We start from the raw sequence: 15,142 nt of genomic DNA on the forward strand, positions 1-15,142 counted from the left end.
TTCACACAACATACGAGTATAAGGGTGTGCAATAAGTTATGACGGATAGCTGCCATTTGAGGGAATATCTATTATCATCATGATTATCATACAAACTAAATGTGACCACAAATATCATAAAGGTAAGGTCCATGCATAATAAGCATATGTGGGAGGGTATCACAAATTGACTTAGAATTATAATAGGATAAAGGTTTATTTTTACATGCATTTTCCACCTCTGTCAATTTACGTCTTACAAGCAAAGAAATATTAGAAATCATGAGTTTTTAAAGATGTGAATGTTGCATTTTAAAAAAATAAAAAGATGTCATAGTTGTGTACAAAAATCTGTAAGTAAATACTATACTGACATGTATATATAAAAACAAAATAAAATGTACTTTAGCTTCCTTTTTGACTGACAAAGCTATGAATAAAAAATATTTTTCTGATGAAATGATGTTGAAAATGATAACAGGAGAAAAAACAAAGTCTGGGCTGCATGCTATCTTCGCATAACATTGTTCATATTAATATAATATTGCGTATAGACACTGGGTGGATTTCCGGGCTGTCCAGGTTGAACTGGCTGTTGGAAGGTAGCCTGTGCTCCACTAGCCGAATGGACATTCATATTCATAACAGGCATTTGCATGGGTAACTGTTGAGGCTGCAAAAAGCTATGGGAGTTAGCAGCTATGTAACTGGGGTTGAGCATTCCCTGAGGAACGCGATAATTAAGGTAACGTGGAAGCATTGCTGCCCCTCCGGGTTGAATTGTAACATTTGGAGACAGACTCATATTGGGGTTTACAGTCACATTAGGATTGGACACAGGAACACTTGGGTTTTTTCGCGATGAGGAAGAGGAACGCTGACGTTTATTTGAAGGAGGGAATGGAGGGTTGGATGGCTGGGCCATCAGACTTGAGTGAGGCAAGGGACCCGTGATAGGGGGTGTGGTCATCGAGCGCATCATGACAGAAGGAGGTGGGGTCATATTGATTGGAGGAGGAGGGGTCATGTTTTGGGGAGGTATTTGAACACCTTCAATTGGCAAATCTTGGATGCGGTTAGTCAGCTGTTGAAGTTTTATAAGATCACAGTTGTTAGGTTGCTGATTGGTTCCATGGGCAATGAAATTACTGCTTCCTTGCAGCATTGCTTGTTGCACAACCATGGGAACTGGTGTAGAGTTTTGCATAAGTCTACTAGAATTTGCTAATTGTGTTTGTTGTTGCTGTTGTTGTAAATGTGACTGGCTTGTCTGTTGTTGCTGTTGTTGTTGCTGTCGCTGTTGTTGTAAACTTTGTTGAGAAGGTGGAGGTGGCATTGAGGGACTATAAACAGGGGAACTGTGATGAAAGCCTACACTGCTTGTAATAAGGGAATTCATAAAATTATTATTGTTATTACTGCTACTGCTAGTAATACTAGACCCACTGCTACTGTGAGGAGGTGGATTCATATTATGAGGAGGTGGAAGCCCTAAGCTTACAGTGTCCATGAAACTGTTTCTTCCTTGACCACCAGTAAATTGAATATTCTGGGCACAGTCATAGCCCAGTCCTCCATGTGAAATACTGGTGGTATCAGATGACAGATCAGCACTATTCAATGATGTGGAAGAAGATTCTAATCCTAGCTGGACGACATTCATGTCAAAATTGTGTGACTGTAAGCCTTGAATACTGGAGAGTGGTGGTGGTGGGGGGAACCCTTGGTTGATGGTTCGTTGACCAGAGGTTGCTGAATGTGAACGAGACCTTTGGTGGGATCTGGATGCAGATGGTTTTGTTGGCCCCCTTCCAGGTTGAATGTTACTAAGGTTAGTACTGGATGGTTTTGGGTGACCTCCAATTCCAGGTGATGTGTCTAACTGCCCCTGTTGTTGCTGCATTAATTGAGCTGGGGATGCCATCTGAGCAGGGGAAGTTAATTGGGCTGGTGATGTGAGATGAGCTGGTGATGCCAGTTGTGCTGGAGAAGTGAGTTGAGCAGGGGATGTCAGTTGCTGGGCAGGAGAAGGGTGTTGGGCCAGTTGTTGTTGTTGAATTGGTGATGGGTGTTGAGCTAAATGCTGGTGGGGAGATGGAAGCTGTGTTAATTGCTGCTGTTGAGCAGGTGATGGGTGTTGTTGCGCCGCAGGGGAGGTTAGTTGTGCAGGTGATGTCAAATGTCCTGGGGATGTCAGGTGAGCAGCGGGGGAAGCCAGTTGCTGAGCAGGAGACGGTAAAGTTACAGATGGTTGATAAGGCTCATCATGGGATGACGACAGATTAGAGTGGATTTGTTGCTGCTGGTGGACAATTTGTGACTTTTGGTGATGTTGCTGGACAAGAGATTTGTTATCTGGAGGGGTGGGGACAGTTGTGGCAGTTGGGGATGCTTGCACAATGATTGGCACATTTTGGTTCTGATGGTGGTGGTTAGTCGAAGGAGAGTTCTGGGACTGCTGTTGTTGGAGATGCTGATGTTGTGATGGTGATGAAAACATGGGATCTGCAGACTTCCTCTCATTAATATTGTTGGAATTGTGAATATGTGATGGTGTTTCAGGCATGGGACTAGAAGCCAGTTCCTCTTCGTCATCACTATTAACAATAACTGGTGCTGGTGCTGGGGGAGGGGATGAAGGAATCTGTGGTGGCAAGGATGATGGTCCATCGCTATAATCGTCACTTAAATCATCAAGACTGTCAAAAGCGGATTCAGGAGCACCTTCTGATAAAACACTATTAGCACCTCCTTCTTCCTCCTCCTCAGGATTTGGAGTTTTCTTTCCTTCATCAGCTTCCTCCAGATCCTTCACTATGACTGCAAGATTCTGGCTTGCTGCCCTAGTCTCCTCATCCTCTTCCCTCCTCTCTTCCTTATCATTTTTATCATCAATGTCGTCATCATCTGGAATTTTTATGTCTGAAGGTCGGAAAGCACTGTCATCATCACTATCACTTCCAGAATCTGAAAACAATTTATTATTGCTACTTATATCCCTGTCTTTTGTCTTCTTCATGTCATCACCACTTTCTGCATCATCATTCTTTTTGTTACCTTTTTTATCAAATTTTTCAGAGGATGAGACATCACTTCTTCTAGGGATGGCATCACTGTCATCATCTGATGATGAAACAGAAAGTCTCTTAACTTTAGTTTGTAATTCACTACTGACACTAGGCTTATTCTTATCATCTCCTGCGTCAAAGCTTTTGTTGCCACTTTTGCTATTTTCTTCCTCTCCATCATCAGAATCATCATTGTCTCCATCATTATCATCATCATCATCATCGTCTGAATCAGAAGAGTCACTGTTAGACGATTCACTACTTTCACTGCTTGAGCTTGAATCAGCAGCTTCCTCAGTCCCATTCTCTCTTTTCGGGCTTGAAGTTTTAGGTATACCACTATTGTTGTCACCTTGAAGACTCTCTTTCTCTTCTTCTTCTTCTCCTCCGTCAGCCACAGGAGTCTTGTCTAGTTTATTTTCCTCAGGGACTGATGGTTTGTCATCCTCATCATTGCTTTCATCACCTGAACTATCATCAAATTCCTTATCAACAGCATTTTTAGCTGTTTTTTTCGGACTCTGAAATAAAGATAACAAAATGAAGATAATTTTTAGCAAGATTAAAAATCCATTTAAAATGGGCAAAATTTATTAGTATTTGATTTTTTAAAATTTTTTTTTAGCAAAAACAAGATGGAAATTATTTATTCTATGTGTATAAAGCTTCCGATCAATATCATTCACCTAGTTTCTGACCTTGCTCAAAGCTATTAACTTTTATAAGATGAGACAATACAAAATACAAAAATTCAACCCCACATGAAATTCCCTTCCTTTTGGATCTCAAATTCACACCAATCTATTCTAATACTAATATTGTCTCCCTTCAGCTCTGGTGCCATAGAGCAGGAGTATATTCCCATTTCTATAGCATTAAACAAGAAGCAATTGATTGCTATCCGTTAGACAGGATGCTAGTCTCTTTCTGCTAGATCTAACAGAGAGAGAGAGAGAGAGAGAGACAGAGAGAGAGAGAGAGAGAGAGAGAGAGAGAGAGAGAGAGAGAGAGAGAGAGAGAAGAGAGAGAGAGAGAGAGAGAGAGAGAGAGAGAGAGAGAGAGAGAGAGAGAGAGAGGAGAGAGAGAGAGAGGAAGAGAGAGAGAGAGAGAGAGAGAGAGAGAGAGAGAGAGAGAGAGGGGGGGGGGTTGAGTTAGATCAGTTACCCATTATCTCTTATATTGGCCTATGTAATTTTCTTTACATGTCTCAAGTCAAAATCTTTATATTGATATGTCAATTATCTTATTTCAAGCTCATAATTCACAATGATCGAAAAAGGATCATATGAAGATTGACCAGTACGAATGAATAAATGAAAGCTTTTCACAATAGTTGTGCACCGGATGCCCATTTTGCGCAATGCCTGCATTTTCCTGTTTTCTCTCCACTGGAAAATATCACTCCGCAATGTACTGCAGTACCATTAGGTCAGTTGTCTAACAGTAGTTGGTAACAACAAATAACTAATCTTGTTGAAAAATCTCTCATAAAAACAATTTCCCAACTGTCAATAGACAATGTGAAATTAGAATACACAAACTGTTTTTAATGGTGTGTGAGACACTTTAAAATCATTTCAGCAACAGTAAAAAGGAAAATGATGCAATAGTAAGAGATTGCAAACAAAAATAAAGAATAAGCAAAGAGGACTGGTTCAAGCCCAATCCCTACGTTGGGTTATTTAAAATTAATCCTGAAACAGGCAAAGAATCCCTGCAAAGATAAAACAAAAATGCTGACAAAATACATATCAATTTAAAAAGGAGAGGATTACTTGATGAAGAAAAGAAAAAATAGACCCCCCCCCCCCCCCCCCCCCCATTCCCAACTAAAATGACCATACATTTGATTGTTTCCCTCTGAGACATCACTGAAACTGGATAAATACCAAGTAATCTCATTAGGAAAGCAGATACATTTGGATAGAAAACAAGAGAAAGCTAGAAAGCTAGAGTTGATATCTCCAAGGGAAGATTGAAAAAGATTAATCATGTTTGTTTTTTCCAACCCCCTTCAAATTAATCTTTGCTCAGTGTCGCTTATCTAGACTTGTGCTTTGATGTTTAACTCTACTGTTCACATGAATGATCAGTCAAGAAAATTTGCTCCATTCACGTTGAACACAAGTGAGTTAAAAAGCTGCATTGATTCTCTGGGAATTCCATGGTTTTAAAATTAACCAAATTTTAAAACTTTCATAAGTTTCAGTTAATAGGATAATAAAAGAAAAAATCATTACTCACCCCCTTGGAACCAAATCTGCCACCACGCCCACGCCCACGACCCCTTCCTCGACCTCGTCCACGACCCCTTGAAAGTCTTGAAGGTCTAATGGGGGTATCAGAATCATAATCATCAATTTTGGCAGACTCTGGTGATGAATCTGCTTCTCTTTGCACTGGCTGTTTTGGGGGTCGGCCCGGTTTACGTTTCAATATGTGATTAGACTGTGGTGTTTTCTTTTCAGATTCTGATTTAGGGGGTCTCCCAATTCTTCTAGGAGTCGATGTTGTTATACTTGACATTTCATCCACAGCTTGAACTTTTGGAGGCCTCCCAGGCCCACGTTTTAATTTTCGCTTCCATTTCCTCTTTGGTACATCAGAAAGAGGAGATTTCTTTGGAGATTTTTTGTCTGGAGTCTTGACAGGAGAATCATTGCTGGGACGGAAAGGGGATGGACTGATTGGACTTAGTGGAGTGTGATCAGTGGAAGCATGTGCAGGGGATCTATCAATTCGTAGTGGTCTGAGCGGTGGTGGTGGCATTTTGCTGTCATCATCTGCATCAAATTCAAAGGGACACCTTTCGGAAGCAGGAGCCACATCTGTGGGAGCAATTAAAAAAGGTATTTAAAAAATTTTTAATGCCATATTTTCTAGATAATTGTGAAGGATGGATTGAGCATTGGGACAATGAGATAATGGACTGTCATTTTCATTTGTGTCATATCATCGGAGATGGGAAGAGGGTAACAAATGTAACCTTATAAGAAGAGTAAATTATGCTCTTCATGAAACATCACCATATAATATCATATTTCTTATCCATCTGGCCATGTGCAGCTATGTGGTCTGGTGGTTCGACACTAATCTTCGGACCAGAACGACCAGGGTTCGAGTCCCACTTTGAGCAGAGCATAGTTGAGTAGCTCTTTACTCACATTTTCTCACCATACTCAGGTGTAAAATAAGAACATGGCCATTAACAGCATTGTCTCTGTCGGAAAAAAATTGTAATATCACCTAACAGGCATTCTATATTGTTAGCTAGGGACCCCTTGTAGAGCACATTTAGTGGATATTGTGTTCTATAAATGCTTGTGTTTTGGTCATCAACATTTCTTAAATGCATTAGCAAAATGTGACACGCTGCCTTAAATGTCAGAAACAGGGAGCAGCCTTTGATTTAGGAAGATTGATCCAATTTTACACTGCAACTCACAAAACAAGCATCTATGAAAAGTTTCCCACATTATGAAATCTGTTCTTCGTGCAATATCCACTAAACATGCTCAAAGCGCTTTACAAGGGGTCCCTGACCAACAGCAACAAGTAACATGTTGAACGAGACATGTCACCTGATGCAATTTGTTTTCTGACCGAGACAACACCTTTAATGGCCAGGTACTCATTTGAAACCCGAGTAGTACGGTGAGAGAATGTGAGTCAAGATTCTATTCCAAGGACTCAACTATGGGCCAAGCGAGGCTCGAATCCAGGACCTTCTGATCCGAAAGCGAGTGCCATACCAATAGACCACAGAGCCGCACATAACGAGAGAAGCTTTACAAAGGGGGGGGAAAAAAACCTCTAAGCTAGAGCTAGGATAAAAGAAAGCAGCCTGAAAAAGAAAACATATGGAAGAATGGGAGACACAGCAACATTAACCTCTCTGCCCACATGGGAGGTCGAAAGACCTAACCCCTTATTCAAAATTTCATAATTCTCTTCCAATATATTCTACAATTTTTTGTCTTATGTTAAGAACTTTTAGATATATCTTTTTCTTTCTAATTTAAGTGTTTGCCTGGCTCTAAAAGAAGTATATAAACCTTTTTAATCAGTGGGTATTGCGACAGTGAAGAATGTCACCAATGAGATGGGCGTAATTTGTTCAGACAGGGAATTTGAGCAAACCAGGGAGATTGTGTAGTAAGGCAGGCAACAATATGATTCTAAACTAAAAACCAATTTTATGGCAGCGCCGTTTTGATCATCATCATCAGTCTTTTTCACCCTGGGTCAGGGTATAGGCCACGGACAAAGTTTAAATCCCTCTCTATCTTGAGCCAACTTTTTTATCTCGTTCTATGTCTTATCACTTCTCTCTATAACAGCTTCTTTAACTTTAGTTGTTTTGATAATCAAATATAAATTATTGAACCTCCTCAATTTGAAACGTTCTTTTCAAAGGTTGATCATGCTCTCTCTCTCTCTTTCGGCTTCCTTCAATTGAGTCAAGTACAGCCAAACTTGAATGGTAATTTACCATACACATGCACCTTAACAAGTTAACCAAATAATGACTATCTTTCAAGAGGATCTCTTTAAAAACATTGATAAGATCCGATGCCAATTCTTATTTGCCCATTTATCATGCCCTAAAACACTACACCAATCTCCAAAATCTCAATTGTTCTATGAACAATGCATGAGCTGGGGCACATTGTAGATGTAATAATTAGCTGGATCTTTCTTTCTTTTTTACTTTTGCATGTCAGTGTATATTACTTATTTCCATCCCAGGTTACATACTAAGGGCAATGAAATTGTCATCAATTGTAGAAGAAAGAAAATATATTTCATTCACATTGGCACTTGTTGGATTTTTTAGGTTGTGATTAAGCCAATTAAAAAGCAATGACAATCAATTTATTAAGGTTACAAACTACGTCAAACAATCAGCCCTGATATCGGGTTGAGTACCCATTAAGTAGTTATTCAGACATTGATATATCTGAAAACCACTGATGGCCACTGATGTTGATTCCCTGTAATTCCTTACAAATTACATATGTGTGGAGATCTGGCAAAACCCGTCAGATGTCGGAAAAGTCCGAGTCAAATTTTATTACACATTCAAATAGAGGCAACATTTATGGACAAAATCCAATTTGAATTTTGTAATTATCTTAATTAGGGCCAAAGTTATTCAGATTTCAAGGGAGGAGCAGGGATGCCACCTGGCAAATTTTTAAAAGCCTGAAAAATTTCGCGAATGTGTGACTCACACTGTTCAAATAGGATAGTGATATCCCGCCCTGTCTCAGTATTCTAGAACAAACTTAGAATATAAAATTATCTTTATAAATTCCATGACAAAGAAAATGGTCCATGTGAGACTGAACCCTTGCTTGCAAACTTGACAAGAATTTAAGCATCCTTTCATATTTTTTTTTAATGAGTGATGCTGGCAAGGACTACTTTCCCTTACTTAATGTTATTCCTATTGGAGACATGCAAGTCCCTATGTAGCACAATTTTGTCTGGCTTTGCAGTGGAGACAGTTATAAAACCCAGTACCAGTACTTTTAACTAACCCTAATAGGAAAAACAAAACCCAGGATCTTTGTTATGACCTCAAACCAACCCTAGTGAAAAAAATCCTCGGATCTTAAGCACCATAGCCTATTGGCTATAAAATAGAAATAGAAAAATAAACTCTAGAACGACTGCTTTGCACTGGGCTTATATACTTCCAACGACAATGGCGACGGACAACCAAAACAATGGTCATATAAGGAAAATTTAAACTTTTACCAATCGATCAAGGTTTGTTCTATTCTACAGTAGTCTTCAATGAGACCTCATTTTTGATCATTTGTGATGAAACATTCACCTGCTAACAGCAGTAGTTTGGGATACCAGTTTATGATATCAAATTGAAAGAAAAAACCTTTAATCACATGATTTTATTGATTTCACAATAATTAAAACATTACAGTAAATGGAATGCTGAACTATTGCTTATCATGTTACTAGTTTTATTTGTTTCTATGTGCAAAGTCGTTATACTGACTCAATGCTTGTATTCATGTGTGCTGCCTTGCATTTCAAAGGGCAAACAATGACAAAAAGAATAATAGGTGTGTAATTGTTGGGGTTTGGTAATCTCAGCCCTGAATTGAAATTCTCTACCTAAGAGGTAGACTTTACATTAATTTTGAGGGTATTTCTCTTCGATAGAGCTCAGGGAAAGAAAAAAAAAACTGAATAAAATTATTTATAAGCTTCAAATTGTAAAACCTTTTCGCGAGAATAATAAAAACGAGAAAGTGAAAAAAACGAAAATCACGCAAACAATTTTTCACCTATATTCACTCATATCTCAAAACGAGCTTGTGGGACATCCGACGAGTTTTGCCAAATCACCACACATAAATTACCCTCGACTCAGTGATGAATATTTGACTGTATTATGAATCAATAGTGTAAGGAAAAAAATGGCAATGCACTGTAAGAAATGGAAATAGCTATACCAATATGATCACCTCAAGGGATAAATGAAGCATTATAAAAACATGATGAAATGGACTGAGGAAATGTGTATGTAAATATCTCTTATCGAGTTAATAAAACTGCATGGCAATCAAATTCGAGAAATTATGTGGATAGTTCATTTCTCACTATGAAACAATTACCTAAAGTATCTGTCTCAGAATTACGAAATCTCTTTGCATCTGGATCTCCCCATGTCATACTTGGAAATCTCTTTCTTCCATTTCTTCTTGGCCACTAGATTGAAAAGACAAAGAATAAAACCCATCATGTTCATGCTGGACCAAACAAAAAAAAAAGTATGACAATGTTAGAGCTTTGGATGGCAACCAGACCTAGAAATAAATAAGGAGTGATGCAAATATATTTCCACCTTGGACTTTGTTGTTTTTATTTCAAACTTCAAGTTAATAATGGCATCTGTGCGTCCATGTATTTATAGAAAACAAAAAGTTGGTCCACCTACTCAATAAATAAAAACCCGACACATTTTCTACTGCCTTATGGAAGTCTCAAAATATAATTAAGTAAAACAAATGAAATATTTAGATTTATCTTTTATTTTCTCAAATTTATAAAGCAAATGTTAAGAACAAAATATAATTTCAGTATAAAAAAATATTGTGCAGTTTTTTTAAAAACAGGAATATTTTCAACAAATAAAGCATCATTAATCAAGTGGTGGTAATATCCTTTGACAACATTTGAGCAAACAAGAACAGTGCTGCCAATTAGAATGGAGAAGTAAAAAAAAGACATTGTTGACGGAAATATAAACAAGGAATGGGATTTGAATTTTTAATTATAACAGAAGATAGTTTCAACAATAAATTCGCTGCAACTCAAGCAAACGTTTACATGGATGAGAAATGAAAAATAGCAATCCTTTCACCACAGATCCATCACCAATGTGGGGGGAGGGGGAGGACATTTGTGACTTAACTATATCCCAAGTAACAATAACCAATTTTAAGAAAGAAAGGAATTATCATTGAACCTTTTATTTCAATTTAAATGATGCATCATTCATTCATAACTTTAGAAACGTGTAAATGGAAGAAATAAAACTTGCTTACAATATTGTTTTGTCTCTGTCATACTTTCAAGCCCTTTACAAGATTTGTTATGTTTTGTTTAAATTCTACTTTTTCTTTCTTTTTTCTATATTTTTGGAGACAAGGGGGGAGGGAGGGGGACACCAATTTTAGAATACCACATCACTTGTGTAAAATTTGGTGATTGGGGATACATCAATGTCACAAAATATTTTTTAAGTCATTCATAAAATCAGTATATTCATTAAAGTGAGGTAGAAACAGAATTTAAATCATAAGTTGAACATTGCACATAAAATGAAAACGTTTGTCACAAAAAAATAAATAAATAAATAAACGAAACACAACATAACAAGTGGTAAACCTCTAGGTAATCGCAATCCATTAGATGGTGTTAAATCTCCTCGCTTAATGATTCCATGACAGGTTCCCTGTTATAAATTGTCAAAATAGGCCTGTTTTGTAAGTCACAAGTCTTATTCTTAAAATATATATCAAATACCAACTTCATGTGCGAAATTGTATTGATATCGATTTTGTAATGATGAAAATAATTTGTGACAAGTGTGATTTTTTAAAAATTAATTAAGATTATACAAGAGGTAAGGAAGAAATATACGAATACTGAAGCATCCAGGGATAAATATGCATTTATTCTTGACCCTTTAATACAGAACTAATTTATTGATGTTTCTTTCTGCTCTAAGACTAAGAGTAGGAACTCCAAATAATTTGAATAGAGCTAAAAGCTATTCTTTCTTTAAATCACACATTTATGGCAGATTCCAGAATTATCAATTTCAATTGTGCAAATCAAATACATAGCATTGATTGTATTGCATACTGTTGGATGACAATTTCTCAAAACAAAAATTATTGCTTTGTCATTTTACTCGTACTGACTGGTCGTGAACACATTAGGGTACATAATTTTTCATGTTAAAAACTAAACAACAGTATTTTCTGCATTGAGGATGATTCTCATTGAATTTTTTATTTGTTTGCTTTTAAAAACAAATAGCAAATAAACAAAACTGGAAGAAAAAGAAAAATATCCGATTGATTATTATTTAAAGCCAATTCCAATATCTTCATTTCCTTAAAAAGGATATATATAAAGGCCTATGTAAAAAATATAAGATTATCTTGTAATTAATAGAGACATTATTGACAACATCTCTGATTATTATTGATGAACGCAAATTTCTAAAATTACTGGCAACAACAACAAATAACATAAGATAAGGTTTGCTACTTATTTTGACATAAGCAAACATAATTGTGCTGAATTGAATGAATACTTCAGTAAATTGATCGATTCACCCTCACCATGAACATTTTTCTTTTTGCATACTTGTTCCCTATTCTTTTCTCAGAAGTTTAAAGAAACAAAAAATAATTTGTACAAAAATCTAATTCACATTAAGGGGAAACGTTTGCAGTGAAACCAAAAAGTTATAATTGTCACTTTTGGACTCTGTAATAATGCTAAATATAAGCGGATTGTCTCCTTTTCTTTTAAAATAACGTTTGGCTGCCAAGAAAGTGCGTGCATATAGACAGCCAACATCTTGAATTTATTGCTTTTTTTCAAAGCAAGCAACATTTCCAAAATACGTTATGCATGCAGTAACACCAAAATTTGGTGTTTGTTTGATGTAAACAACATACAGATCGTCATATCTTTTTAAGGACACTCATAAAATTTTATACAGGAAACAATGTTTTTAAAAGTTTTTGCTCATATCAATTGGTATAAATTTCAAGCATTTCCGGACTTCATATATTTTTTAATGGAATAAATGCAAATTTGTGAAAATCACAATTTTTATTTTTTTTAACAAAGAAACATTGACTGAACCGCCAAAGATTCCCTCATAATGAATGGTTCCTCCGAGACCTCTTGTTGCCATGCTTGGCATCTATTAACATGGATACATTTTTACTATTATCTTATTATAGAGTCCTGGGTTATTCAATCAATATAAAGTGCTTACGCCTTTAAAAAAAACGATTTTACCCATGGACTAAGTACTCCCTATCACCTGAAGCAACCAGCCCCATAGATCCTGAGCATTACTCATAATTTTAACACAGGAGATTGAAAGTGTCAGAAGGTATTCCGATGCAATTACTTCATCAGTGTGTCAAAATAATGAGATAAATACTAACTGTGGGGCTGACTGTTCAGCATGTACTCAAGGTAACAATGGAATTCAGGAACATTTGCCAGGCCTTTTCTAGACTGGAAATAGTCAAGGCGACGGAATGGACTAAATTTGTTAATGCTTAGAAATACTTGAACCATCAATAATTGTTGGATTCAAAAGGCAATCAATACAACTGGGACCTCTTTCACAGATAATCGAATTGGAATGAACAAAATCAATTGTATAAACAAAAAGTAAGGAATTATGATGAAAATGAAACCAAAATACAATAAAAATGGGTTGGGTTGTTTACAAGTGGATATAGTCTTTGACCCTGGTTAGCTCAACAGTCACTCATGTAACTCGCTTCATGCAGCATAAACTCAGCTCCCCGACCAATGAGCAACCACCTGACACAAAGGTCACACATGATCAGACCATATACGGAAGTAGAGTACTTCAGCAAGGAAAGTGATAAAGTTTTCACTTATAATATCGTGTTTGAATGGGATATTTCCAAAGTAATGTACCAGTTGGGAGATTATGCTAATAGGGGTGTGTAGAAGAGGTGATCCTTTATATCAATCATAGAAATTTACAGTTTTTCATCCCAGACAAAGAGTGTTACTAAGAGGTTTTAAAAAAATGCATTTTCCTTTTATCAACCAATGAAAATGAAAATTACATGACCTGAAATAAATGACAATGTTACTGGAGAAAACTATTTTTGACCATGAAATGTCTTTGCCATTGTCAATTAATCGCCATAGAATGAAAATATTGGTAAAACTGGAAATCGACAATTTTGATATTGACCTGTTTACACTGTTAACCTTAAAATACGCCATCCTTTTCATTTTTATGGCAGCTGAAACCATATCCAATTCGGATACAGTTCTAATTCCTTTTGTGACAATGTTATTCATTATATTTATGACCAGTAAGTAGGCTCCAAAAATATATTTTTTATAAAATGTGCATAGTTATACCAGTTCACAGTGTTTATTTCTATGTAAAGTGTGTGTATTTCTCTATTTTGTTAGCTACATATAACTATACAATTTTTGTAACTGTTTTAAAATAAAAATCTTACCATTATTTTAGAACTAAAAAAACTATGACTCAGTTAAGGCTATAAATTGAACGGCATTTGAAGTTTTCGTTTTGCTAATAATGCTATTAAACAGAGCAGAGCAAGCAACCCAGAACGTTAGTAAAACAAGATTAAACTATTGAAAATGAAAATTTTTGGCTCAAAATTGTGGGGTTTCACTTTCAAGAATCCGACACGGCACAATCTCAAAAAAATTAATAATAATAACAATTTTAACAATAATAATAATAATAATTAGACCTGTAAATAAGCTCTATACAAATTGACTGAAACTGAAACTCTTCGCAATTCGTCGTAGCAAAAAAATCAAAAGAATCGAAATGAATAGTAAACAGCAAGCTTGGTTGAGCAAAACAATGGCAGAAAACTAATTCACGCGGAAATTAATTTGGCTACTTACCATTGCTCCTTATAATTAGGTACCCAATCAGTGAAGAAACTAGAAACGGTCAACCAGTTTGTTTACAATATGAGGCAATCGAGATGTACTGTTGCAATCCCTAACTTTCGATTTGAAGGTGTCTACATAACGCACTTCCGGCTTTCGCATTTTACTTTTTTCATACTTTTACTTCCCTCCAGGTAAATGTGGTCAATTTTGGCTTAGACAAAACAGTGAAATTTATCACTCAGCGGCTCAGTTAAAATTGGCTACCATTGGGATCACCACAGGTTTGGAAAGTGAAAAAATAATTTCACGAAGGCTGTGTGAAAATACACTGGGATGTGTTCAGACACAGAAATTCTAAAAAGCGTCGCTTAGCCTTGGCAATATATCTATCGTTAATATAAACGCCCCATGAGCTATGCGTAGCGTTGTGGAACATTCCTAATTACTTTACGGTCAATAGACCACGATTCATGAATTCTTTCTTTCTTTCCTTTTTTATTTTTGAATTTGAAGAATTGACTGATTTCAGTTGACTGAGAATTTACAGGTCTAAACAATAAATAATTTTAATAAATAATTTTAAAAAAAAAAAAAATATAATATATATATATATATATATATATATATATATATATATATATATACACCACCATTTAAAATTCTCATGAGCCTTTTTATTACATTCCAGAAACAGGAATATTAGTACTTACAACAGTTACTGTATCAAATTTTGATGCATTAATATGAGACATCAAGAATAACAAGTTATGATATTCAATAGAAATAGCGTTAAACATTATTTCGAGGCTCTTAGTTTACAATTTGTTAACATTCACTAAATAGATCTAGGAGAAATCAAGGAAAAAAGACAGGGCGAATTTTTT

General features: G+C 36.1%; 1 protein-coding gene across 4 annotated transcripts in view; it reads right to left on the bottom strand.

The window, feature by feature from the left end:
* Positions 1-347: 347 nt before the first annotated feature.
* The window catches only part of LOC144972818 (uncharacterized), a 42,139-nt gene continuing 27,344 nt past the window's right edge, over positions 348-15,142 (bottom strand). For all 4 annotated transcript variants that reach the window (XM_078914491.1, XM_078914490.1, XM_078914489.1 and 1 more), the window contains 3 exons: positions 9,692-9,785; positions 5,292-5,875; positions 348-3,568 (listed from right to left, as the gene is read on the bottom strand). In XM_078914491.1, coding sequence (XP_078770617.1) covers positions 488-3,568; positions 5,292-5,875; positions 9,692-9,785 — 3,759 coding nt within the window. In that variant the 3' untranslated portion in view covers positions 348-487. The remainder of the gene's footprint in view (positions 3,569-5,291; positions 5,876-9,691; positions 9,786-15,142) is intronic.

This window comes from Berghia stephanieae, chromosome 5 (genome assembly GCF_034508935.2).
Source record: "Berghia stephanieae isolate SIO BIC M18660-M18661 chromosome 5, UCSD_Bste_1.3, whole genome shotgun sequence".
In the NCBI taxonomy this organism is placed as follows: Eukaryota; Metazoa; Mollusca; class Gastropoda; order Nudibranchia; family Aeolidiidae; genus Berghia; species Berghia stephanieae.